Here is a 24,363-nt window from a genome sequence, read left to right as displayed (position 1 = left end):
TCCCAGGGGGGTCCTGGGGGTATTCTGGGGCATCCCGGGGGGGGTTGAGGGGTCCTGGGGGTATTTTGGGGCATCCCAGGGGGGGTTGGGGGGTCCCGGGGGTATTTTGGGGCATCCTGGGGGATTTGGGGGGGTCCCGGGGGGTCCTGGGGGTATTTTGGGGCATCCCGGGGGGGGGGCGGGGGGGGTCCCAGGGGGGTCCTGGGGGTATTCTGGGGCATCCCAGGGGGGGGTTGGGGGGTCCCGGGGGTACTTTGGGGCATCCCGGGGGATTTGGGGGGGTCCCGGGGGGGGTCCTGGGGGTATTTGGGGGCATCCCGGGGGGGTGGGGGTGGGGGGGGGGTCGATTTTGGGGCCTCCACGGGCGGTTTTGGGGTTTGCCTTAGTGTCATCTTCTGGGGAGGAGGGGCGGAGCCTCGGGGGGGGGTGTCCCCCCAAAAAAGGAGGGAGGGGCGGGGCCTTCAAGGGGCGGGGGGGACTCCGCCCCCTCCTCCCAGACTGCCCCGGGAGAGGGTCCGGCTCCGCCCCCTCTCGCCCTCCCCGGAGGCGGAGCTTGAGAGGGAGGCGGTGCGGGAACGGGACAGGCGCGTCATGGCCGCCGCCGCCACTGCCGGGAGGGGCGGGGCTAGCGTCAGGGACACGCCCCCCTGGCTTGCTAGCCACGCCCCCGGCTCGCTAGCCACGCCCCCTTGGCATTAAACCCCGCCCACACCCCCCCACCAGTAGCCCTTATTGGGGGGGGGGGAGTGCTGAGAGCTGTCTCAGGCCACGCCCCCTGCTCCTAGACCACGCCCCCGCTCCTAGACCACGCCCACAATCCACAGGCCACGCCCCTTACCTTTAGGCCACGCCCCTTCGTTCATACAACACATACCCCCCAGTGGGGTTAGTGCAGGGGAAGGGCCCCTCAAGCCACGCCCACCGCCCCTAAGCCACGCCCACAAGCGTTAGGCCACGCCCCTGAGTGTAGGCCACGCCCCTTCCCTTAGGCCACGCCCCTTCGCTCACACAACACATACCCCCCAGTGGCATTAGTGCAGGGGAAGAGCCCCTCAAGCCACGCCCACCGCCCCTAAGCCACGCCCGCAAGCGTTAGGCCACGCCCCCATATTTAGGCCACGCCCACAAGCCCCACATCCCACCCCCTTCCTTAGGCCACGCCCCCAGTGGGGTTTAGTGCGCTGGGTGAGTCCCCCAGGCCACGCCCACCGCGCCTAAGCCACGCCCCCAGTGCGCGGGGGCACGCCCCCTTCGCGCAGGCCACGCCCCCCCCCCCCCAGCAGCCCCCAGTGGTGTTAGAGCGGGGGGGAGACCGGCCCGGGCCACGCCCCCTTTATTAGGCCACGCCCCCTCGCCAGCAAGCCGTGCCCCCAGTGGGGTTAGTCCGGGCCACGCCCCCCTCCCCTAAGCCACGCCCCCCTCCCCTAAGCCACGCCCCCCCATGTGCACCCCAAGGGAAGGGGGGGGAGAAGAGGTGGTTGTGACATCACACGTGACCTCACGAGGGGGTGGGGGGTGGGGCGGTGACATCACGCGTGAGCGGGCGGAGGGCTGTGACCTCACGCGTGACATCACTGATGACGTCACACCCCCCCCCCCCTCCCCCCTACCTGGCCCCACACTGCGCTTCCGGTCCAGGACGTGGGGGACTGGGGGGGGGGGGGGAGGAGGGTCCGGGGGGGGGTTAATTACCCCGGAGGGGGGTAATTACCCACCGGGGCACTAATTACCCCCCGCGGGGGGGTTAATTACCCCCCTCAGGGGGCACTAATTACCCCCCATTGGGCATTAATTACCCCCCCCCCCCCCCCGGTGGGCTTTACCCCCCCGAGAGCATCACTTCTCCCCCCCCCCCCCCAATTAATTAACCTCTGCCACAATAGTAATTAACTCGGGGGTAATTAATCCCGGGGGGGGGGGGGGGTATTAATTACCACCTCGGGGCAAATTAATTCCTCCCCGAATTGGGATTTACCCCCAGAAAGTGCCGCTTCCCCCAATTAATGACCTGCGGAGGGGCTAATTACCCCTTTACACCCCTAATCCCCCCCCCCGGGGTAATTAATTACCCCCGGAGACCGTTAATTACCCCACCGAGGCCCTTAATTACCCCCCGAGTGCCGTTAATCACCCCCCGAGGGGGCGATTCCCCCCCATAAATTACCCCTTCTCCCCCCCCCGGGAGGGGCAATTAAGACCCTGAAGGGGGATATAACCCCCTCATTTGCATATCCCCGCCCCTCCCTGAATATTAATGACCCCCCGCCTCTTAATTACCCCTAATTAGCGCTAATTACCCCCCCCCGTACTCACTGTAGCCCATTCCCTGCACGAAGTACTTGAACGCCTCCGTCAGCTTTGCCGGCTGCGGGGGGGGGCGTGGCCAAGGCTGGAGGCCACGCCCCCCTCCTGCAAGCCACGCCCCCCTCCCTCCAAGCCACGCCCACGCCTCCCCTGGGTCCTTCTGCCCCCTCCCAATGCCATTGGGCTCTGACCTCCCCCTCCCCCCCCCCCCCCCCAATTTTTGCCCCCTGACCTTTGACCCACCCCCATGACCTTGACCCCACGTGACCTCTGACCCCTGACCTTGACCCCACGTGACCTCTGACCCCCGGTCTTGACCCTACGTGACCTCTGACCCCTCCATCTCCCCCCACCCCCGTATAACCCCCATGACCTTTGACCTCCCACCCCCACCCTTGACCCCAAGTGACCCCTGACCTTGACCCCGTGTGACCTTTGACCCCCAGGTGACCTCTGACCCCGACCTTGACCCCAGGTGACCCCTGAGCCCCTCCGCCCCCCCACCCCCCCATATACCCCCTCCCCACCCCCCATATACCCCTCCATGACCTTTGACCTCCCCCACCCCCACCCCCCACGTGACCCCCCGACCTTGACCCCGGGTGACCCCTGACCTTGACCCCGTGACCTTTGACCCCTCACCTGGCTGAGCTGGGGCTGCCCCCCTCCGTCCGCCATCTGCAATAACGGGGGGGGGGGGTGTGTGTGTGTGGTTAAAAGAGGAGGAGGGGGCGTGGCCAACGAGGAGGGGCGTGGTCATGGGGGCGTGGGCAAGGAGGAGGGGGCGTGGCCAGGGAGAAGGGGGGTGGTGGCCAAAGAGGAGGGGCGTGGACATGGGGGGGGTGGGCAAGGGGGAGGGGGCGTGGCCAATGAGGAGGGGTGTGGCCAAAGGGGGGGCAGAGAGGAGGGGGCGTGGTCGAAGAGGAGGGGGCGTGGCCAAGGAGGGGGGGCGTGGCCAAATAGGGGGTGGGAGGGGCAGCGAGGGGGCGTGGCCAAAGAGGAGGGGCAGAGAGGAGGGGGCGTGGCCAAAGAGGAGGGGGCGTGGTCATGGAGGAGGAGGCGTGGCTAGGGAGGAGGGGCGTGGCCAAAGAGGGGGTGGGAAGGGCGGGGAGGAGGGGGCGTGGCCAGAAAGCAGGGGGTGTGGCCGAAGAGGAGGGGGCGTGGCCAAGGAGGAGGGTGGGCATTGCTGGGGGTGTGGCTAGGGAGGATGGGGCGTGTCCAAACAGGAGGGGGCGTGTCCTCAGAGGAGGGGGCGTGGCCAAGCAGAGGGGGCGTGGCCAAAGAGCCCTACACTGGGGCTGCCCCAGTCCACCATGGGGGGGGCGTCAAAGAGGAGGAGGGGGCGTGGCCAAAGAGAAGGGGGCGTGTCGTCGGAGCAGGGGGCGTGGCCAAAGAGGAGAGGGGCGTGGCCAAAGAGCCCTACACTGGGGCTGCCCCCTCTGCCATGGGGGGGGGGGGGGTGTCAAAGAGGAGGAGGGGGCGTGGCCAAAGAGGAGGGGGCGTGTCCTCAGAGGAGGGGGGCGTGGCCAAGCAGAGGGGGGCGTGGCCGGGGGGCGGGGTCAAAGGTCACCTTGAGGAAGGAGGTCTGGGTGGGGTCGAGCTTCGCGTTGCACTCCACCTATGGGGGGGGAGGGGCCACGTGACGTCACAGCGGGGCGGGGCCAGAGGTCACGTGGCGCCGGGGGGGGTGGGGGGGATGATGTCATCGATGATGTCACTCACCACCGCGTCTTCGTGGGGGGAGTTGTCGCCCACCACCAGTAGGACGGGGCAACTGGGGGGGAGGGGGGGGAGGGGGGGTCAGAGGTCATTTGGGGGTCAAAGGTCACGGGGAGGGGTCAGAGGTCATGGGGGGGTCAGAGGTCACTCACCGGAGGGCTCCGCCCCCACTGCGCTCCAGGCCCAGGTCACCGCGGCTGCGGGGAGGGGGCTCCCAGTACGGCCCAGTCCCGCCCAGTATGGCCCAGTGCCCTCCCAGTGCCCCCAAACCCCCTCCCAGTATGGCCCAGTGCCCTCCCAGTGCCCCCAAAGCCCCTCCCAGTATGGCCCAGTCCCTCCCAGTGCCCCCAAACCCCCTCCCAGTATGGCCCAGTCCCTCCCAGTGCCCCCAAAGCCCCTCCCAGTACGGCCCAGTCCCGCCCAGTATGGCCCAGTGCCCTCCCAGTGCCCCCAAAGCCCCTCCCAGTCCCTCCCAGTACGGCCCAGTCCCGCCCAGTATGGCCCAGTGCCCTCCCAGTGCCCCCAAAGCCCCTCCCAGTATGGCCCAGTGCCCCCCCAGTGCCCCCAAACCCCCTCCCTGTCCCTCCCAGTATACAACAGTCCCTCCCAGTTCCACCGAGTGTAGCCTACCAGTAGCTCCCAGTATGGCCCAGTGCCCTCCCAGTGCCCCCCAGTGCCCTCCCAGTCCCTCCAGTGCCCCCCAAAGCCCTCCCAGTCCCTCCCAGTCCCTCCCAGTGCCCCCCAGTCTCCCAGAAACTCCCTCCCAGTCCCCCCCAAACCCCTCCCAGTCCCTCCCAGTGCCCCCCAGATCCCTCCCAGTCCCTCCCAGTCCCCCCCAAACCCCCTCCCAGTCCCTCCCAGTGACTTCCAGTGCCTCCCAGTGCTCCCAGTACCTGTTGTACATGGCCCAGAGCAGAGGGGCGTTGGGCGTCGCCCCCAGTCTCTGGCGGCACCGCTGCACCGGGGGAGGGGCGGCCGAGAGCTCCGCCTGTGGGGAGGGGCGCCCCCGTCACCCCCGACCCATAAGTGGCCCCTCAGACCCATAAGTGACCTCTGGGACCCATAAGTGGCCCCTCGGACCCATAAGTGACCACTCGGACCCATAAGTGACCCCTCAGACCCATAAGTGCCCCTCAGACCCATAAGTGACCTCTGTGACCCATAAGTGGCCCCTCGGACCCATAAGTGGCCCCAGACCCATAAGTGCCCCTCAGACCCATAAGTGACCACTGAGACCCATAAGTGGCCCCTCAGACCCATAAGTGACCACTCAGACCCATAAGTGACCCGTCAGACCCATAAGTGCCCCTCAGACCCATAAGTGACCTCTGTGACCCATAAGTGACCACTCGGACCCATAAGTGGCCCCAGACCCATAAGTGCCCCCCAGACCCATAAGTGGCCCCTGAGACCCATAAGTGGCCCCTCAGACCCATAAGTGGTCCCTCAGACCCATAAGTGCCCCTCAGACCCATAAGTGACCACTCGGACCCATAAGTGACCTCTGGGACCCATAAGTGGCCCCTCAGACCCATAAGTGACCACTCAGACCCATAAGTGACCCCTCAGACCCATAAGTGCCCCTCAGACCCATAAGTGACCTCTGTGACCCATAAGTGACCACTCGGACCCATAAGTGGCCCCAGACCCATAAGTGCCCCCCAGACCCATAAGTGGCCCCTGAGACCCATAAGTGGCCCCTCAGACCCATAAGTGGTCCCTCAGACCCATAAGTGCCACTCAGACCCATAAGTGACCACTCGGACCCATAAGTGACCTCTGGGACCCATAAGTGGCCCCTCAGACCCATAAGTGACCACTGAGACCCATAAGTGGCCCCTCAGACCCATAAGTGGTCCCTCAGACCCATAAGTGCCCCTCAGACCCATAAGTGACCACTCGGACCCATAAGTGACCTCTGGGACCCATAAGTGGCCCCTCAGACCCATAAGTGACCACTCAGACCCATAAGTGACCCCTCAGACCCATAAGTGCCCCTCAGACCCATAAGTGACCACTCGGACCCATAAGTGACCTCTGGGACCCATAAGTGCCCCTCAGACCCATAAGTGACCACTGAGACCCATAAGTGGCCCCTCAGACCCATAAGTGGTCCCTCAGACCCATAAGTGCCCCTCAGACCCATAAGTGACCACTCAGACCCATAAGTGACCACTCGGACCCATAAGTGACCCCTCAGACCCATAAGTGCCCCTCGGACCCATAAGTTGCTCCTCAGACCCATAAGTGACCTCTGGGACCCATAAGTGCCCTCAGACCCATAAGTGGCCCCTCGGACCCATAAGTGACCACTCGGACCCATAAGTGACCCCTCAGACCCATAAGTGCCCCTCAGACCCATAAGTGACCTCTGTGACCCATAAGTGACCACTCGGACCCATAAGTGGCCCCAGACCCATAAGTGCCCCTCAGACCCATAAGTGACCACTGAGACCCATAAGTGGCCCCTCAGACCCATAAGTGACCACTCGGACCCATAAGTGACCCCTCAGACCCATAAGTGACCCTCAGACGCATAAGTGACCTCTGTGACCCATAAGTGACCACTCGGACCCATAAGTGCCCCCCAGACCCATAAGTGGTCCCTCAGACCCATAAGTGCCCCTCAGACCCATAAGTGACCACTCGGACCCATAAGTGACCTCTGGGACCCATAAGTGGCCCCTCGGACCCATAAGTGACCACTCGGACCCATAAGTGACCCCTCAGACCCATAAGTGCCCCTCAGACGCATAAGTGACCTCTGTGACCCATAAGTGACCACTCGGACCCATAAGTGGCCCCAGACCCATAAGTGCCCCCCAGACCCATAAGTGGCCCCTGAGACCCATAAGTGGCCCCTCAGACCCATAAGTGGTCCCTCAGACCCATAAGTGCCCCTCAGACCCATAAGTGACCACTCGGACCCATAAGTGACCTCTGGGACCCATAAGTGCCCCTCAGACCCATAAGTGACCACTCGGACCCATAAGTGACCTCTGGGACCCATAAGTGGCCCCTCAGACCCATAAGTGACCACTGAGACCCATAAGTGGCCCCTCAGACCCATAAGTGCCCCTCAGACCCATAAGTGACCACTCAGATCCATAAGTGACCTCTGGGACCCATAAGTGCCCCTCAGACCCATAAGTGACCACTCGGACCCATAAGTGACCTCTGGGACCCATAAGTGCCCCTCAGACCCATAAGTGACCACTGAGACCCATAAGTGGCCCCTCAGACCCATAAGTGGTCCCTCAGACCCATAAGTGCCCCTCAGACCCATAAGTGACCACTCAGACCCATAAGTGACCACTCGGACCCATAAGTGACCCCTCAGACCCATAAGTGCCCCTCGGACCCATAAGTTGCTCCTCAGACCCATAAGTGACCTCTGGGACCCATAAGTGCCCTCAGACCCATAAGTGGCCCCTCGGACCCATAAGTGACCACTCGGACCCATAAGTGACCCCTCAGACCCATAAGTGCCCCTCAGACCCATAAGTGACCTCTGTGACCCATAAGTGACCACTCGGACCCATAAGTGGCCCCAGACCCATAAGTGCCCCTCAGACCCATAAGTGACCACTGAGACCCATAAGTGGCCCCTCAGACCCATAAGTGGTCCCTCAGACCCATAAGTGCCCCTCAGACCCATAAGTGACCACTCGGACCCATAAGTGCCCCTCAGACCCATAAGTGACCACTCAGACCCATAAGTGACCACTCGGACCCATAAGTGACCCCTCAGACCCATAAGTGACCTCTGGGACCCATAAGTGCCATCAGACCCATAAGTGGCCCCTCAGACCCATAAGTGACCACTGAGACCCATAAGTGCCCCTCAGACCCATAAGTGACCCCTCAGACCCATAAGTGACCTCTGGGACCCATAAGTGCCATCAGACCCATAAGTGCCCCTCAGACCCATAAGTGGCCCCTCAGACCCATAAGTGGCCCTCAGACCCATAAGTGACCACTCGGACCCATAAGTGACCTCTGGGACCCATAAGTGCCCCTCAGACCCATAAGTGACCACTCGGACCCATAAGTGACCTCTGGGACCCATAAGTGGCCCCTCAGACCCATAAGTGGCCCCTCAGACCCATAAGTGACCACTGAGACCCATAAGTGGCCCCTCAGACCCATAAGTGCCCCTCAGACCCATAAGTGACCACTCAGACCCATAAGTGACCTCTGGGACCCATAAGTGCCCCTCAGACCCATAAGTGACCACTGAGACCCATAAGTGGCCCCTCAGACCCATAAGTGGTCCCTCAGACCCATAAGTGGCCCTCAGACCCATAAGTGACCACTCAGACCCATAAGTGACCACTCGGACCCATAAGTGACCCCTCAGACCCATAAGTGCCCCTCAGACCCATAAGTGACCACTCGGACCCATAAGTGACCCCTCAGACCCATAAGTGCCCCTCGGACCCATAAGTTGCTCCTCAGACCCATAAGTGACCTCTGGGACCCATAAGTGCCCTCAGCCCATAAGTGGCCCCTCGGACCCATAAGTGACCACTCGGACCCATAAGTGACCCCTCAGACCCATAAGTGCCCCTCAGACCCATAAGTGACCTCTGTGACCCATAAGTGACCACTCGGACCCATAAGTGGCCCCAGACCCATAAGTGCCCCTCAGACCCATAAGTGACCACTGAGACCCATAAGTGGCCCCTCAGACCCATAAGTGACCACTGAGACCCATAAGTGACCCCTCAGACCCATAAGTGCCCCTCAGACCCATAAGTGACCTCTGTGACCCATAAGTGACCACTCGGACCCATAAGTGGCCCCAGACCCATAAGTGCCCCTCAGACCCATAAGTGACCACTGAGACCCATAAGTGGCCCCTCAGACCCATAAGTGACCACTCAGACCCATAAGTGACCACTGAGACCCATAAGTGGCCCCTCAGACCCATAAGTGACCACTCGGACCCATAAGTGACCCCTCAGACCCATAAGTGCCCCTCAGACCCATAAGTGACCTCTGTGACCCATAAGTGACCACTCGGACCCATAAGTGACCTCTGGGACCCATAAGTGGCCCCTCAGACCCATAAGTGACCACTGAGACCCATAAGTGCCCCTCAGACCCATAAGTGACCACTCAGACCCATAAGTGACCACTCGGACCCATAAGTGCCCCTCGGACCCATAAGTGGCCCTCAGACCCATAAGTGACCACTCGGACCCATAAGTGACCTCTGGGACCCATAAGTACCCTCAGACCCATAAGTGGCCACTCGGACCCATAAGTGGCCCCTCAGACCCACAAGTGCCCCCAAGTGCCCCCCAAGCGCCCCCTCAGCCCCCCAAGTGCCCCCCAAGTGCCCCCCAAGTGCCCCCCAAGTGCCCCCCAAGTGCCCCCCAACCCCCCAAGCGCCCCCCAAGCGCCCCCCAAGTGCCCCCCAAGTGCCCCCCAAGTGCCCCCCAAGCGCCCCCCAACCCCCCAAGCGCCCCCCAAGCGCCCCCCAAGTGCCCCCCAAGCGCCCCCCAAGCGCCCCCCAAGTGCCCCCCAACCCCCCAAGTGCCCCCCAAGCGCCCCCCAAGTGCCCCCCAAGTGCCCCCTCAGCCCCCCAAGCGCCCCCCAAGTGCCCCCCAAGTGCCCCCTCAGCCCCCCAAGCGCCCCCCAAGTGCCCTCTCAGCCCCCCAAGTGCCCCCCAAGTGCCCCCCAACCCCCCAAGTGCCCCCCAAGCGCCCCCCAAGTGCCCCCCAAGTGCCCCCTCAGCCCCCCAAGTGCCCCCCAAGTGCCCCCCAAGTGCCCCCTCAGCCCCCCAAGCGCCCCCCAAGTGCCCCCCAAGTGCCCCCCAAGTGCCCCCCAACCCCCCAAGTGCCCCCCAAGCGCCCCCCAACCCCCCAAGTGCCCCCCAAGTGCCCCCCAAGTGCCCCCCAAGCGCCCCTTCAGCCCCCCAAGTGCCCCCCAAGTGCCCCCCAACCCCCCAAGTGCCCCCCAAGCGCCCCCCAAGTGCCCCCCAAGTGCCCCCCAAGTGCCCCCCAACCCCCCAAGTGCCCCCCAAGCGCCCCCCAAGTGCCCCCCAAGTGCCCCCCAAGCGCCCCCTCAGCCCCCCAAGCGCCCCCCAAGTGCCCCCCAAGTGCCCCCCAAGCGCCCCCTCATCCCCCCAAGTGCCCCCCAAGTGCCCCCCAACCCCCCAAGCGCCCCCCAAGTGCCCCCCAACCCCCCAAGTGCCCCCCAAGTGCCCCCTCAGCCCCCCAAGTGCCCCCCAAGTGCCCCCCAACCCCCCAAGTGCCCCCCAAGTGCCCCCCAAGCGCCCCCTCAGCCCCCCAAGTGCCCCCCAAGTGCCCCCCAACCCCCCAAGCGCCCCCCAAGTGCCCCCCAACCCCCCAAGTGCCCCCCAAGTGCCCCCTCAGCCCCCCAAGTGCCCCCCAAGTGCCCCCCAAGTGCCCCCCAACCCCCCAAGCGCCCCCCAAGTGCCCCCCAACCCCCCAAGTGCCCCCCAAGTGCCCCCTCAGCCCCTCAAGCGCCCCCCAAGCGCCCCCCAACCCCCCAAGCGCCCCCCAAGTGCCCCCTCAGCCCCCCAAGTGCCCCCCAAGCGCCCCCCAAGCGCCCCCCAAGTGCCCCCCAAGCGCCCCCCCAACCCCCCAAGTGCCCCCCAAGCGCCCCCCAAGCGCCCCCCAAGTGCCCCCCAAGTGCCCCCTCAGCCCCCCAAGTGCCCCCCAACCCCCCAAGCGCCCCCCAAGCGCCCCCCAAGTGCCCCCCAACCCCCCAAGTGCCCCCCAAGCGCCCCCCAAGCGCCCCCCAAGTGCCCCCCAAGTGCCCCCCAAGTGCCCCCTCAGCCCCCCAAGTGCCCCCCAAGCGCCCCCCAAGCGCCCCCCAAGTGCCCCCCAAGCGCCCCCCAAGCGCCCCCCAAGTGCCCCCCAAGCGCCCCCTCAGCCCCCCAAGTGCCCCCCAAGCGCCCCCCAAGCGCCCCCCAAGTGCCCCCCAAGCGCCCCCCAAGCGCCCCCCAAGTGCCCCCCAACCCCCCAAGTGCCCCCCAAGTGCCCCCCAAGCGCCCCCCAAGCGCCCCCCAAGTGCCCCCCAACCCCCCAAGTGCCCCCCAAGTGCCCCCTCAGCCCCTCAAGCGCCCCCCAAGTGCCCCCCAAGCGCCCCCCAAGTGCCCCCCAAGTGCCCCCCAAGTGCCCCCCAAGCGCCCCCCAAGTGCCCCCCAACCCCCCAAGCGCCCCCCAAGTGCCCCCCAAGCGCCCCCCAAGCGCCCCCCAAGTGCCCCCCAAGCGCCCCCCAAGTGCCCCCCAAGTGCCCCCCAAGTGCCCCCTCAGCCCCCCAAGTGCCCCCCAAGCGCCCCCCAAGTGCCCCCCAACCCCCCAAGCGCCCCCCAAGCGCCCCCCAAGTGCCCCCCAAGCGCCCCCCAAGTGCCCCCCAAGTGCCCCCTCAGCCCCCCAAGTGCCCCCCAAGCGCCCCCCAAGTGCCCCCCAACCCCCCAAGCGCCCCCCAAGCGCCCCCCAAGTGCCCCCCAAGCGCCCCCCAAGTGCCCCCCAAGCGCCCCCCCAACCCCCCAAGCGCCCCCCAAGTGCCCCCCAAGTGCCCCCTCAGCCCCCCAAGCGCCCCCCAAGTGCCCCCCAAGCGCCCCCCCAACCCCCCAAGCGCCCCCCAAGCGCCCCCCAAGCGCCCCCCAAGCGCCCCCCAAGTGCCCCCCAAGTGCCCCCTCAGCCCCCCAAGTGCCCCCCAAGCGCCCCCCAAGTGCCCCGCAACCCCCCAAGCGCCCCCCAAGCGCCCCCCAAGTGCCCCCCAAGCGCCCCCCAAGCGCCCCCCAAGCGCCCCCCAAGTGCCCCCCAACCCCCCAAGCGCCCCCCAAGCGCCCCCCAAGTGCCCCCCAAGCGCCCCCCAAGTGCCCCCCAAGTGCCCCCCAAGTGCCCCCTCAGCCCCCCAAGTGCCCCCCAAGCGCCCCCCAAGCGCCCCCCAAGTGCCCCCTCAGCCCCCCAAGCGCCCCCCAAGTGCCCCCGCCCCACCTGGGTGAAGAGGTGGCTGAGGATCATCTCGGTGGTGGAGGAGGTCAGTCCCGTCAGCTGTGGGGAGCGACAGCCGTGGGACCCACAGCCACCCACGGCGACCCACAGCGACCCATAGGGGACCCATAGCTGACCCATAGGGGACCCATAGCTCCATGGAGACCCACAGGAGCCCCATAGGAGACCCATAAGTGACCCATAGAGACCCATAAGTGACCCATAGGTGACCCACAGCTCCATGGAGACCCACAGGAGCCCCATAGGAGACCCATAAGTGACCCATAGAGACCCATAGGTGACCCATAAGTGACCCATAGAGACCCATAGCTCCATGGAGACCCATAGGTGACCCATAGGTGACCCATAGAGACCCATAAGTGACCCACAGCTCCATGGAGACCCACAGCAGACCCATAGGAGACCCATAAGTGACCCATAGAGACCCATAAGTGACCCACAGCTCCATGGAAACCCATAGGTGACCCATAAGTGACCCATAGGTGACCCATAGCTCCATGGAGACCCATAAGTGACCCATAGAGACCCATAAGTGACCCATAGCTCCATGGAGACCCATAAGTGACCCATAAGTGACCCATAGCTCCATGGAGACCCACAGGAGCCCCATAGGTGACCCATAAGTGACCCATAGAGACCCATAGCTCCATGGAGACCCATAGGTGACCCATAGGTGACCCATAGAGACCCATAAGTGACCCACAGCTCCATGGAAACCCATAAGTGACCCATAGAGACCCATAAGTGACCCATAGCTCCATGGAGACCCATAAGTGACCCATAGAGACCCATAGCTGACCCATAGCTCCATGGAGACCCATAGAAGACCCATAAGTGACCCATAGGTGACCCATAGCTCCATGGAGACCCATAAGTGACCCATAAGTGACCCATAGCTCCATGGAGACCCACAGGAGCCCCATAGGAGACCCATAAGTGACCCATAGAGACCCATAGGTGACCCATAGGTGACCCATAAGTGACCCATAGCTCCATGGAGACCCACAGCACCCCATAGAGGACCCATAAGTGACCCATAGAGGACCCATAGCTGACCCATAGCAGCCCCATAGACCGCCCGGAGTTGACCCCATCCCCCCCCCCCCCCCCTCTTTGGAGACCCGCCCCTCCCCCAACCCACCCAGACCCCGCCCCCTTTTTGGGGGGAGGCCCCGCCCCCTTTGTGGCCACGCCCCCCTCCGGCCCCGCCCACCTTGTGCGCCGCCCAGTCCATCCAGCCCTTGGCCTGGGGGTCGATGTTCACCAGCACCAGTCCCTCCACAGCCTCGGGGTGAAGCAGCTATGGGGCAGCCGTGGGGCGGGGAGGTCACCTCCAGCCCCACACCCACCCCCCGGCCCCATAGCGACCTCCTCGGCCCCACAGAACCCCCCCAAGACCCCTCCAGACCCATAGGGACCTCCACGTTCCCAACCAAGAGGTTCCTCAAACCTTCTCCAGACCCACAGCGACCACCCCCAGCCCCATAGCGACCCCCTCCAGACCCATAGCGACCACCCCCAGCCCCATAGCGACACCCTTCAGCCCCATAGCGACACCCTCCAGACCCATAGCGACCCCCTCCAGCCCCATAGCGACACCCTCCAGACCCATAGCGACCACCCCCAGCCCCATAGTGACCTCCTCGGCCCCATAGAAGCCCCCCAAGTTCCCAACCAAGAGGTTCCTCAAACCTTCTCCAGACCCATAGCAACCACCCCCAGCCCCATAGCGACACCCTCAGCCCCATAGCGACACCCTCCAGACCCATAGCGACCACCCCCAGCCCCATAGCGACCTCCTCAGCCCCATAGAAGCCCCCCACGTTCCCAACCAAGAGGTTCCTCAAACCTTGTCCAGACCCACAGTGAACACCCCCAGCCCCATAGCGACCTCCTCAGCCCCATAGCGACACCCTCCAGACCCATAGCGACCACCCCCAGCCCCATAGCGACCTCCTCAGCCCCACAGAAGCCCCCCACATTCCCAACCAAGAGGTTCCTCAAACCTTCTCCAGACCCATAGCGACCACCCCCAGCCCCATAGCGACACCCTTCAGCCCCATAGTGACCACCCCCAGCCCCATAGCGACACCCTCCAGACCCATAGCGAACACCCCCAGCCCCATAGCGACCTCCTCGGCCCCATAGAAGCCCCCCAACTTCCCAACCAAGAGGTTCCTCAAACCTTCTCCAGACCCACAGCGAACACCCCCAGCCCCATAGCGACACCCCCAGCCCCATAGCGACACCCTTCAGCCCCATAACGATCACCCCCAGCCCCATAGCGACCTCCTCAGCCCCACAGACCCCCCCCACATTCCCAACCAAGAGGTTCCTCAAACCTTCTCCAGACCCACAGCGAACACCCCCAGCCCCATAGTGACACCCTTCAGCCCCATAGCGACACCCTCCAGACCCATAGCGACCACCCCCAGCCCCATAGCGACCTCCTCAGCCCCACAGACCCCCCCCACGTTCCCAAACAAGAGGTTCCTCAAACCTTCTCCAGACCCACACCGACCACCCCCAGCCCCATAGCGACACCCTCCAGCCCCATAGCGACCACCCCCAGCCCCATAGCGACCTCCTCGGCCCCACAGAACCCCCCCAACTTCCCAACCAAGAGGTTCCTCAAACCTTCTCCAGACCCACAGTGACCACCCCCAGCCCCATAGCGACACCCTCCAGACCCATAGCGACACCCTCCAGACCCATAGCGACCACCCCCAGCCCCATAGCGACCTCCTCGGCCCCACAGAAGCCCCCCAAGACCCCTCCAGACCCACAGCGACCCCCACCTTCCCGACCAAGAGGTCCCTCCAACCTTCTCCAGCCCCACACCGACCACCCCCAGCCCCATAGCGACCCCCTTCAGCCCCATAGCGACCCCCTCCAGCCCCATAGCGACCTCCCCCACTCCCTCCCACCCCCCCCAACTCACCCCAAATTTCGCGAGGACGAAGGCGCCGGCCCCCACCCCCATCCCGATGATGCTGGTGACACTGGGAGGGGGAGGGGGACAAGGTCAAGGTCAAACTGGTCCTGACCCCCCTCCCCCCACCCCACCCCACCCCACCCCCGCTATGGGGCGCCCCCCAACTCACTTGAGGTACTGGAGGATACAGGGGATCATCTCGGCCAGTTGCTCCAGTGAGGGGTACTGGTACCTGTTGGGGGGGGGGGGAGGGGCGGAGGAGGAGGTGGGGGGGGGAGGGGGGTCACGGGGGGGTCAACGGGGTCAATGGAGGTCAATGGGGGTCAATGGGGTCGAGGTGGGGCTCAATGGGGGGGGTCTATGGGGTGGAGCCACGATGGGGGTCAATGGAGGGGTCCATGAGGTCAATAGGGGTCAATGGGGGTCACCAAAGGTCAATGGGGGTCAACGGGGGTCAACGGGGGTCAATGGGGGTCAATGGGGGTCAATGGGGGTCAATGGGGGTCTATGGGGTCGAGGTGGGGCTCAGTGGGGTCGAGGTGGGGCTCAATGGAGGATCTATGGGGTGAAGCCACGATGGGGGTCAATGGGGGGGTCCATGAGGTCAATGGGGGTCAATGGGGGTCACCAAAGGTCAATGGGGGTCAACGGGGGTCAACGGGGGTCAATGGGGGGTCAATGGGGGTCAATGGGGTCGAGGTGGGGCTCAATGGGGGGTCTATGGGGTGAAGCCACGATGGGGGTCAATGGGGGGGGTCCATGAGGTCAATGGGGGTCAATGGGGGTCACCAAAGGTCAATGGGGGTCAACGGGGGTCAATGGGGGTCAATGGGGGTCACCAAAGGTCAATGGGGGTCAACGGGGGTCAACGGGGGTCAATGGGGGGTCAATGGGGGTCAATGGGGTCGAGGTGGGGCTCAATGGGGGGTCTATGGGGTGAAGCCACGATGGGGGTCAATGGGGGGGGTCCATGAGGTTAATGGGGGTCAATGGAGGTCAATGGGGTCGAGGTGGGGCTCAATGGGGTCGAGGTGGGGTTCAATGGGGGGGTCTATGGGGTGAAGCCACGATGGGGGTCAGTGGGGGGGTCCATGAGGTCAATAGGGGTCAATGGGGGTCACCAAAGGTCAATGGGGGTCAACGGGGGTCAATGGGGGTCAATGGGGGTCAATGGGGTCGAGGTGGGGCTCAATGGAGGATCTATGGGGTGGAGCCACGATGGGGGTCAATGGGGGGGGTCCATGAGGTCAATGGGGGTCAATGGGGGTCACCAAAGGTCAATGGGGGTCAATGGGGGTCAACGGGGGTCAACGGGGGTCAACAGGGTCGAGGTGGGGCTCAATGGAGGATCTATGGGGTGAAGCCACGATGGGGGTCAATGGGGGGGTCCATGAGGTCAATGGGGGTCAATGGGGGTCACCAAAGGTCAATGGGGGTCAATAGGGGTCAATGGGGGTCAATGGGGGTCGAGGTGGGGCTCAATGGGGGATCTATGGGGTGAAGCCACGATGGGGGTCAAGGGGGGGGTCCATGAGGTCACTGGGGGTCACTGGGGGTCACCAAAGGTCAATGGGGGTCAATGGGGTTCAATGGAGGTCAATGGGGACCAATAGGGTCAATGGGGGTCAATTGGGGTTCACTGGGGGTCAACTGGGGTTCACTGGGGGTCAACGGGGTCACACGGGGACAACGGGGTCAACATGGGGGTCAATGGGGTCAACGGGGTCAATTGGGGGTCAAACGGGGTCGACAGAGAGAACAGAGGGTTAACTGGGGGGGGCCAGTGGGGTCAACTGGAGGTTAATGGGGTCAACTGGGGGTTAATGGGGTCAGAGGGGGGACACCAGGGTCAACTGGGGGGTCAGTGAGGTCAACTGGGGGGTCAGTGGGGTCAACTGGGTCAACTGGGGGGGGTCAGTGGGGTCAACAGGGTCAACTGGGGCGTCAGTGGGGTCAACTGGGGGTGAATGGGGTCAACTGGGGGGTCAGTGGGGTCAACTGGGAGGGGTCAAGAGGTCAACCCAGTGGTTAAGAGGGTCAATAAAGCCTCAATGGGGTCAACTGGGGGGTCAGTGGGATGAACTGGGGATTAATGGAGTCAACTGGGGAGTCAGCGGGGTTCAGTGGGTCAACTGGGGGGTCAGTGGGGCCAACTGGGTCAACTGGGGGTCAACTGGGAGGGGTCAACGGGGTCAACTGGGGGGAGGTCAACAGCTCAACCCAGTGGTTAAGAGGGTCAATGGAGCCTCAATGGGGTGAACTGGGAGGTGAAGGCAGTCAACTGGGGGGGGTCAGTGGGGTTCAGTGGGTCAACTGGGAGGTCAGTGGGGCCAACTGGGTCAACTGGGGGTCAATGGGGACAACTGGGAGGAGTCAACAGGTCAACCCAGCGGTTAAGGGGGTCAACGGAGCCTCAATGGGGTGAACTGGGAGGTGAAGGCAGTCAACTGGGGGGTCAGTGGGGTTCAGTGGGTCAACTGGGAGGTCAGTGGGGCCAACTGGGTCAACTGGGGGCCAACTGGGTCAACTGGGGGTCAACGGGGTCAACTGGGAGGAGTCAACAGGTCAACCCGGCAGTTAAGGGGGTCAACGGAGCCTCAATGGGGTGAACTGGGAGGTGAAGGCAGTCAACTGGGGGGGCAGTGGGGTTCAGTGGGTCAACTGGGAGGTCTGTGGGGCCAACTGGGTCAACTGGGGGTCAATGGGGACAACTGGGAGGAGTCAACAGGTCAACCCGGCGGTTAAGGGGGTCAACGGAGCCTCAATGGGGTCAACTGGGAGGTGAAGGGGCTCAACTGGGGGGGGTCAGTGGGGTTCAGTGGGTCAACTGGGAGGTCTGTGGGGCCAACTGGGTCAACTGGGGGTCAATGGGGTCAACTGGGAGGGGTCAACGGGGTCAACTGGGAGGAGTCAACAGGTCAACCCAGCGGTTAAGGGGGTCAACGGAGCCTCAATGGGGTCAACTGGGAGGTGAAGGCGGTCAACTGGGGGTTCAGTGGGTCAACTGGGAGGTCAGTGGGGCCAACTGGGTCAACTGGGGGTCAATGGGGTCAACTGGGAGGGGTCAATGGGGTCAACTGGGAGGAGTCAACAGCTCAAACCAGCAGTTAAGGGGGTCAATGGATCCTCAATGGGGTGAACTGGGAGGTGAAGGCGGTCAACTGGGGGTTCAGTGGGTCAACTGGGAGCTCAGTGGGGCCAACTGGGTCAACTGGGGGTCAACGGGGTCAACTGGGAGGAGTCAACAGGTCAACCCGGCGGTTAAGGGGGTCAACGGAGCCTCAATGGGGTCAACTGGGAGGTGGAAGGGGTCAACTGGGGGGTCAGTGGGGTTCAGTGGGTCAACTGGGAGCTCAGTGGGGCCAACTGGGTCAACTGGGGGTCAATGGGGTCAACTGGGAGGGGTCAACGGGGTCAACTGGGAGGAGTCAACAGGTCAACCCGGCGGTTAAGGGGGTCAACGGAGCCTCAATGGGGTCAACTGGGAGGTGGAAGGGGTCAACTGGGGGGTCAGTGGGGTTCAGTGGGTCAACTGGGAGCTCAGTGGGGCCAACTGGGTCAACTGGGGGTCAATGGGGTCAACTGGGAGGGGTCAACGGGGTCAACTGGGAGGAGTCAACAGGTCAACCCAGCGGTTAAGGGGGTCAACGGAGCCTCAATGGGGTCAACTGGGAGGTGAAGGGGGTCAACTGGGAGCTCAGTGGGGCCAACTGGGTCAACTGGGGGTCAACGGGGTCAACTGGGGGGAGGTCAACAGGTCAACCCAGCGGTTAAGGGGGTCAACGGAGCCTCAATGGGGTCAACTGGGAGGTGAAGGGGGTCAACTGGGAGCTCAGTGGGGCCAACTGGGTCAACTGGGGGTCAACGGGGTCAACTGGGGGGAGGTCAACAGGTCAACCCAGCGGTTAAGGGGGTCAACGGAGCCTCAATGGGGTCAACTGGGAGGTGAAGGGGGTCAACTGGGAGCTCAGTGGGGCCAACTGGGTCAACTGGGGGCCAACTGGGTCAACTGGGGGTCAACGGGGTCAACTGGGAGGAGTCAACAGGTCAACCCGGCAGTTAAGGGGGTCAACGGAGCCTCAATGGGGTCAACTGGGAGGTGAAGGGGGTCAACTGGGAGCTCAGTGGGGCCAACTGGGTCAACTGGGGGTCAACGGGGTCAACTGGGGGGAGGTCAACAGGTCAACCCAGCGATTAAGGGGGTCAACGGAGCCTCAATGGGGTGAACTGGGAGGCAAAGGGGCTCAACTGGGGGGGGGGTTCAGTGGGGCGGGCGGAAGGTGTGGGGCGGGTGGGGGGTGGGGGGCGGGGCCACCCACCCTGGGGGGTAGGGGGGGGCCCCCTCCTCCATTCCGGGGGGGTCCACGTGGACCACTAAGAAGTTCTTGACGATCTCCTGCATCTCCTCGTGGGCGAAGAGTGGGGCGAAACACGACTCATCTATGGGGCAGAGGGTGATGGGGGGGGGTCCCATGGGGCATCTGGGACCACCCAACCCCCTCCCCCCCCCCAAAAAAAAAAAAGGGGGGGAGGGGGAGGAGCAGGAAGAGGCGGGGACTCACGGGTATGGCCGACGTCGGGGAAGGTGAGGAGGGCGGGGCGGGCGGGGCGGGCGGGGCGGGGCGCCCCCCCCAAAGTGAGGCTGACCGCCCCGAAGGGCGTCTCCAACACCGCCCCCTATGGGGTGGGAAAGGGGGGTCATGGTGGGGGTCATCCCCCCCCCCCAAATTCCCCCCAAAAATTGTAACTCGAGACCCCCCAAATCCCCCCAAATTCCCCCCAAAAAACACCCCCTGAACCCCCAAAATCCACCTCGAGACCCCCAAAATCCCACAAATCGCCCCAAAAAAACACCTCCGGACCCCCAAAGTCCCCCAAATCGCCCCAAAATCACTCCCTGAACCCCCAAAATTCCACTCGAAGCCCCAAATCCCCCAAATTCCCCCCAAAACCCACCCTCTGAACCCCCAAAATCCACCTCGAGACCCCCAAAATCCCCCAAATCGCCCCCAAAAAACACCACTGGAGACCCAAAATCCCACAAATTGCTCCAAAAAAACACTCTCCGGACCCCCAAAATCTCCCAAATCGCCCCAAAATCACTCCCTGAACCCCCAAAATTCCACTCGAAGCCCCAAAACCCCCAAAATTCCCCCCAAAAAACAACCCCTGAACCCCCAAAATCCACCTCGAGACCCCCAAAATCCCCCAAATCGCCCCAAAAAACCACCACTGGACCCCCAAAATCTCCCAAATCGCCCCAAAATCACTCCCTGAACCCCCAAAATTCCACTCCAAGCCCCAAAACCCCCCAAATTCCCCCCAAAAAACACCCCCTGAACCCCCCAAATCCACCTCGAGACCCCCAAAATCCCAAAAATCGCCCCAAAAATCCACCACTGGACCCCCAAAATCTCCCAAATCGCCCAAAAATCACTCCCTGAACCCCCAAAATTCCACTCCAAGCCCCAAATCCCCCAAATTCCCCCCCAAAACCACCCCCTGAACCCCCCAAATCCACCTCGAGACCCCCAAAATCCCCCAAATTGCCCCCAAAAAACCACCACTGGAGACCCAAAATCCCACAAATTGCTCCAAAAAAACACTCTCCGGACCCCCAAAATCTCCCAAATCGACCCCAAATCACTCCCTGAACCCCCAAAATTCCACTCGAAGCCTCAAAACCCCCCAAATTCCCCAAAAAAAACACCCCCTGAACCCCCAAAATCCACCTCGAAAACCAAAAATCCCCAAATTGCCCCAAAAAAACACCACTGGAGACCCAAAATCCCACAAATCGCCCCAAAAAAACACTCTCCGGACCCCCAAAATCTCCCAAATCGACCCAAAATCACTCCCTGAACCCCCAAAATCCCCCAAATCGCCCCAAAATCACTCCCTGAACCCCCAAAATTCCACTCCAAGCCCCAAATCCCCCCAAATTCCCCCCAAAAACCACCACCTGAACCCCCCAAATCCACCTCGAGACCCCCAAAATCCCCCAAATCGCCCCCAAAAAACACCACTGGAGACCCAAAATCCCACAAATTGCCCCAAAAAAACACTCTCCGGACCCCCAAAATCTCCCAAATCGCCCCCAAATCACTCCCTGAACCCCCAAAATTCCACTCGAAGCCCCAAATCCCCCCAAATTCCCCCAAAAAAACACCCCCTGAACCCCCAAAATCCACCTCGAGAACCCCAAAATCCCACAAATCGCCCCAAAAAAACACCACTGGACCCCCAAAATCCCCCAAATCGCCCCAAAATCACTCCCTGAACCCCCAAAATTCCACTCGAAGCCCCAAATACCCCCAAATTCCCCCCAAAAAACACCCCCTGAACCCCCCAAATCCACCTCGAGACCCCCAAAATCCCACAAATTGCCCCAAAAAAACACCACTGGAGACCCAAAATCCCACAAATTGCTCCAAAAAAACACTCTCCGGACCCCCAAAATCCCCCAAATCGCCCCCAAATCACTCCCTGAACCCCCAAAATTCCACTCGAAGCCCCAAATCCCCCCAAATTCCCCCCAAAAAACACCCCCTGAACCCCCAAAATCCACCTCGAGACCCCCAAAATCCCACAAATTGCCCCAAAAAACCACCACTGGACCCCCAAAATCCCCCAAATCGCCCCAAAATCCCTCCCTGAACCCCCAAAATTCCACTCGAAGCCCCAAATCCCCCAAATTCCCCCCAAAAAACAAACCCTGAGCCCCCAAAATCCACCTCGAGACCCCCAAAATCCCACAAATCGCCCCAAAAAAACACCACTGGAGACCCAAAATCCCACAAATTGCCCCAAAAAAACACTCTCCGGACCCCCAAAATCTCCCAAATCGCCCCAAAATCACTCCCTGAACCCCCAAAATTCCACTCGAAGCCCCAAATCCCCCAAATTCCCCCCAAAAACCACCCTCTGAACCCCCAAAATCCACCTCGAGACCCCCAAAATCCCACAAATCGCCCCCAAAAAACACCACTGGAGACCCAAAATCCCACAAATCGCCCCCAAATCACTCCCTGAACCCCCAAAATTCCACTCGAAGCCCCAAATCCCCCAAATTCCCCCCCAAAACCACCCCCTGAACCCCCAAAATCCACCTCGAGACCCCCAAAATCCCACAAATCGCCCCCAAAAACCACCACTGGAGACCCAAAATCCCACAAATCAACCCAAAATCACTCCCTGAACCCCCAAAATTCCACTCGGAGCCCCAAATCCCCCAAAATTCCCCCCAAAAAACACCCCCTGAACCCCCAAAATCCACCTCGAGACCCCCAAAATCCCCCAAATCGCCCCAAAAAAACACCACTGGACCCCCAAAATCCCCCAAATCGCCCCAAAATCACTCCCTGAACCCCCAAAATTCCACTCGAAGCCCAAAATCCCCCCGAATTCCCCCCCAAAAACACCCCCTGAACCCCCCAAAATCCACCTCGAGACCCCCAAAATCCCATAAATCGCCCCCCAAAACTCTCCGGACCCCCAAAATCCCCCAAATTGCCCCCAAAAACACCCCCTGAACCCCCTAAAACGGCCTCTGCCCCCAAAATCGGTGATTTTTGCCCCCAAATTGACCATTTTGACCCAAATTTTCCCCGTTTTGCCCTAAATTGCCAATTTTAACCCTCGAACGACCCAAATTTGCCCTTTTTCCCCCCAAATTCCCTGTTTTTCCCCCAAAGGGGCCTTTTTTTCCCCATTTTGCCCATTTCCCCCCCAAATTTGGTCATGAGAATATTCGTTTCAGCCCCAAATTCCTCATTTTTGCCCCCAAAATTGGGCGTTTTGCTGCAAAATTGCCCTTTTTCGCCCAAATTTGCCCGTTTGAGCGCATATTGCCCATTTATCCCCCAAATCGCCCGTTCTGACCCCAAAATTGCCCAATTCGGTCTGAAAAATGGACCGTTCTGCCCTAAAATTGTCCAATTTGGCCCCAAAATTACCCGGTTGGCCCTAAATTACTCATTTTAAGCCAAAATCGCCCATTTTGCCCAAAGTTCCCTATTTTGAACCCCAAAAGTGGCTTTTCTGACCCATATTTGCCCATTTTACCCCCAAAATTGCCCATTTCTCCCCCCAAATCGCCCCTTTTTCCCCCCAAATTGCCCATTTCCCCCCCCCAAAATCAGCACTTTTGCCCCAAAATTGCCCGTTTTGCCCTAAATTGCCCATTTTAACCCCAAAGCGCCCGTTTCGCCCCCAAAATTCCCCATTTTCTCCCCCCAAAGCCCAAAATCGCTCATTTCCCCCCCAAAATCCCCCATTTGACCCCCCCGAAACCCCAATTTCACCCCAAAAACCCCATTTTCCCCAAAAAATTGCAATTTCGCCCCAAATGCCCCATTTCACCCTGAAATACCCCTAATTTCCCCCCCAAAAAAGTGCAATTTCCCCCCAAAGGCCCCAATTCCCCCCCAAAATCCCCCAATTTCCCCCCCAAAAATCCCATTTCCCCCCCAAAAAGTGCAATTTCACCCCAAAGGCCCCATTTGCTCCCAAAATCCCCCAATTTCCCCCCCAAAACCACCAATTCTGCCCCAAAACCCCCTTTTCCCCCAAAACCCCTCCAATTTCTCCCCAAAAAACATCAATTTCCCCCCAAAACCCCCATTTCCCCCCCAAAAAAGTGCAATTTCCCCCCAAAACCCCAAATTTTCCCCCAAATCCCCCTTTTTTCCCCCCAAAACCCCCATTTCCCCCCCAAAAAAAGTGCAATTTTCCTCCAAAACCCCCAATACCCCCCAAAATCCCCCAATTCCCCCCCAAAAACCCATTTCCCCCCCAAAACCACCAATTCTGCCCCAAAAACCCCTTTTCCCCCCAAAACTCCCAATTTCCCCCCAAAAAAACATCAATTTCCCCCCAAAACTCCCATTTCCCCCCCAAAAAAATGCAATTTCACCCCAAAGGCCCCAATTCGCCCCAAAACCCCCCAATTTCCCCCCAAAAACCCATTTCCCCCACAAAAAACACCAATTCTGCCCCAAAACCCCCTTTTCCCCCCAAAACCCCCAATTTCCCCCCCAAAAACATCAATTTCCCCCCAAAACCCCCATTTCCCCCCCAAAAAACCCAATTCTGCCCCAAAATCCACTTTTCCCCCAAAGAGTCCCAATTCCCCCCCAAAAACATCAATTTCCCCCCAAAACCCCCATTTCCCCCCCAAAAAAGTGCAATTTCCCCCCAAAGGCCCCAATTTCCCCCAAAAAAACGTCAATTTCCCCCTAAAACCCCCATTTCCCCCCAAAAAGTGCAATTACACCCCAAAGGCCCCAATTCCCCCCCAAAATCCCCCCAAAAAAACACCAATTCTGCCCCCAAAACCCCTTCTCCCCCAAAAAGTCCCAATTTCCCCCAAAAAAAACATCAATTTCCCCCCTAAAAACCATCAATTTC

At 61.8% G+C, this 24,363-nt stretch overlaps 1 protein-coding gene across 1 annotated transcript; it reads right to left on the bottom strand.

The window, feature by feature from the left end:
* Positions 1–345: 345 nt before the first annotated feature.
* LOC309684134 (protein NDRG2-like) lies at positions 346–19,632 on the bottom strand (the record flags this gene model as incomplete). The annotated part of the gene is made up of 13 exons (XM_082500090.1): positions 346–607; positions 2,314–2,365; positions 2,947–2,982; positions 3,875–3,922; positions 4,027–4,078; positions 4,176–4,220; positions 4,917–5,011; positions 12,003–12,059; positions 13,234–13,320; positions 14,962–15,022; positions 15,125–15,187; positions 19,275–19,395; positions 19,518–19,632. Coding segments are annotated over 13 exons (978 nt in total), but the record flags the coding sequence as incomplete, so codon positions are not given.
* Between the last annotated feature and the right edge of the window lie 4,731 nt (positions 19,633–24,363).

Source organism: Vanellus vanellus (genome assembly GCF_965231255.1).
Source record: "Vanellus vanellus genome assembly, contig: HAP1_SCAFFOLD_1838, whole genome shotgun sequence".
NCBI lineage: Eukaryota > Metazoa > Chordata > Aves > Charadriiformes > Charadriidae > Vanellus > Vanellus vanellus.
The sequence above is the reverse complement of the archived record's forward strand: the minus strand, read 5'-3'. Positions and strand labels throughout refer to the sequence as shown.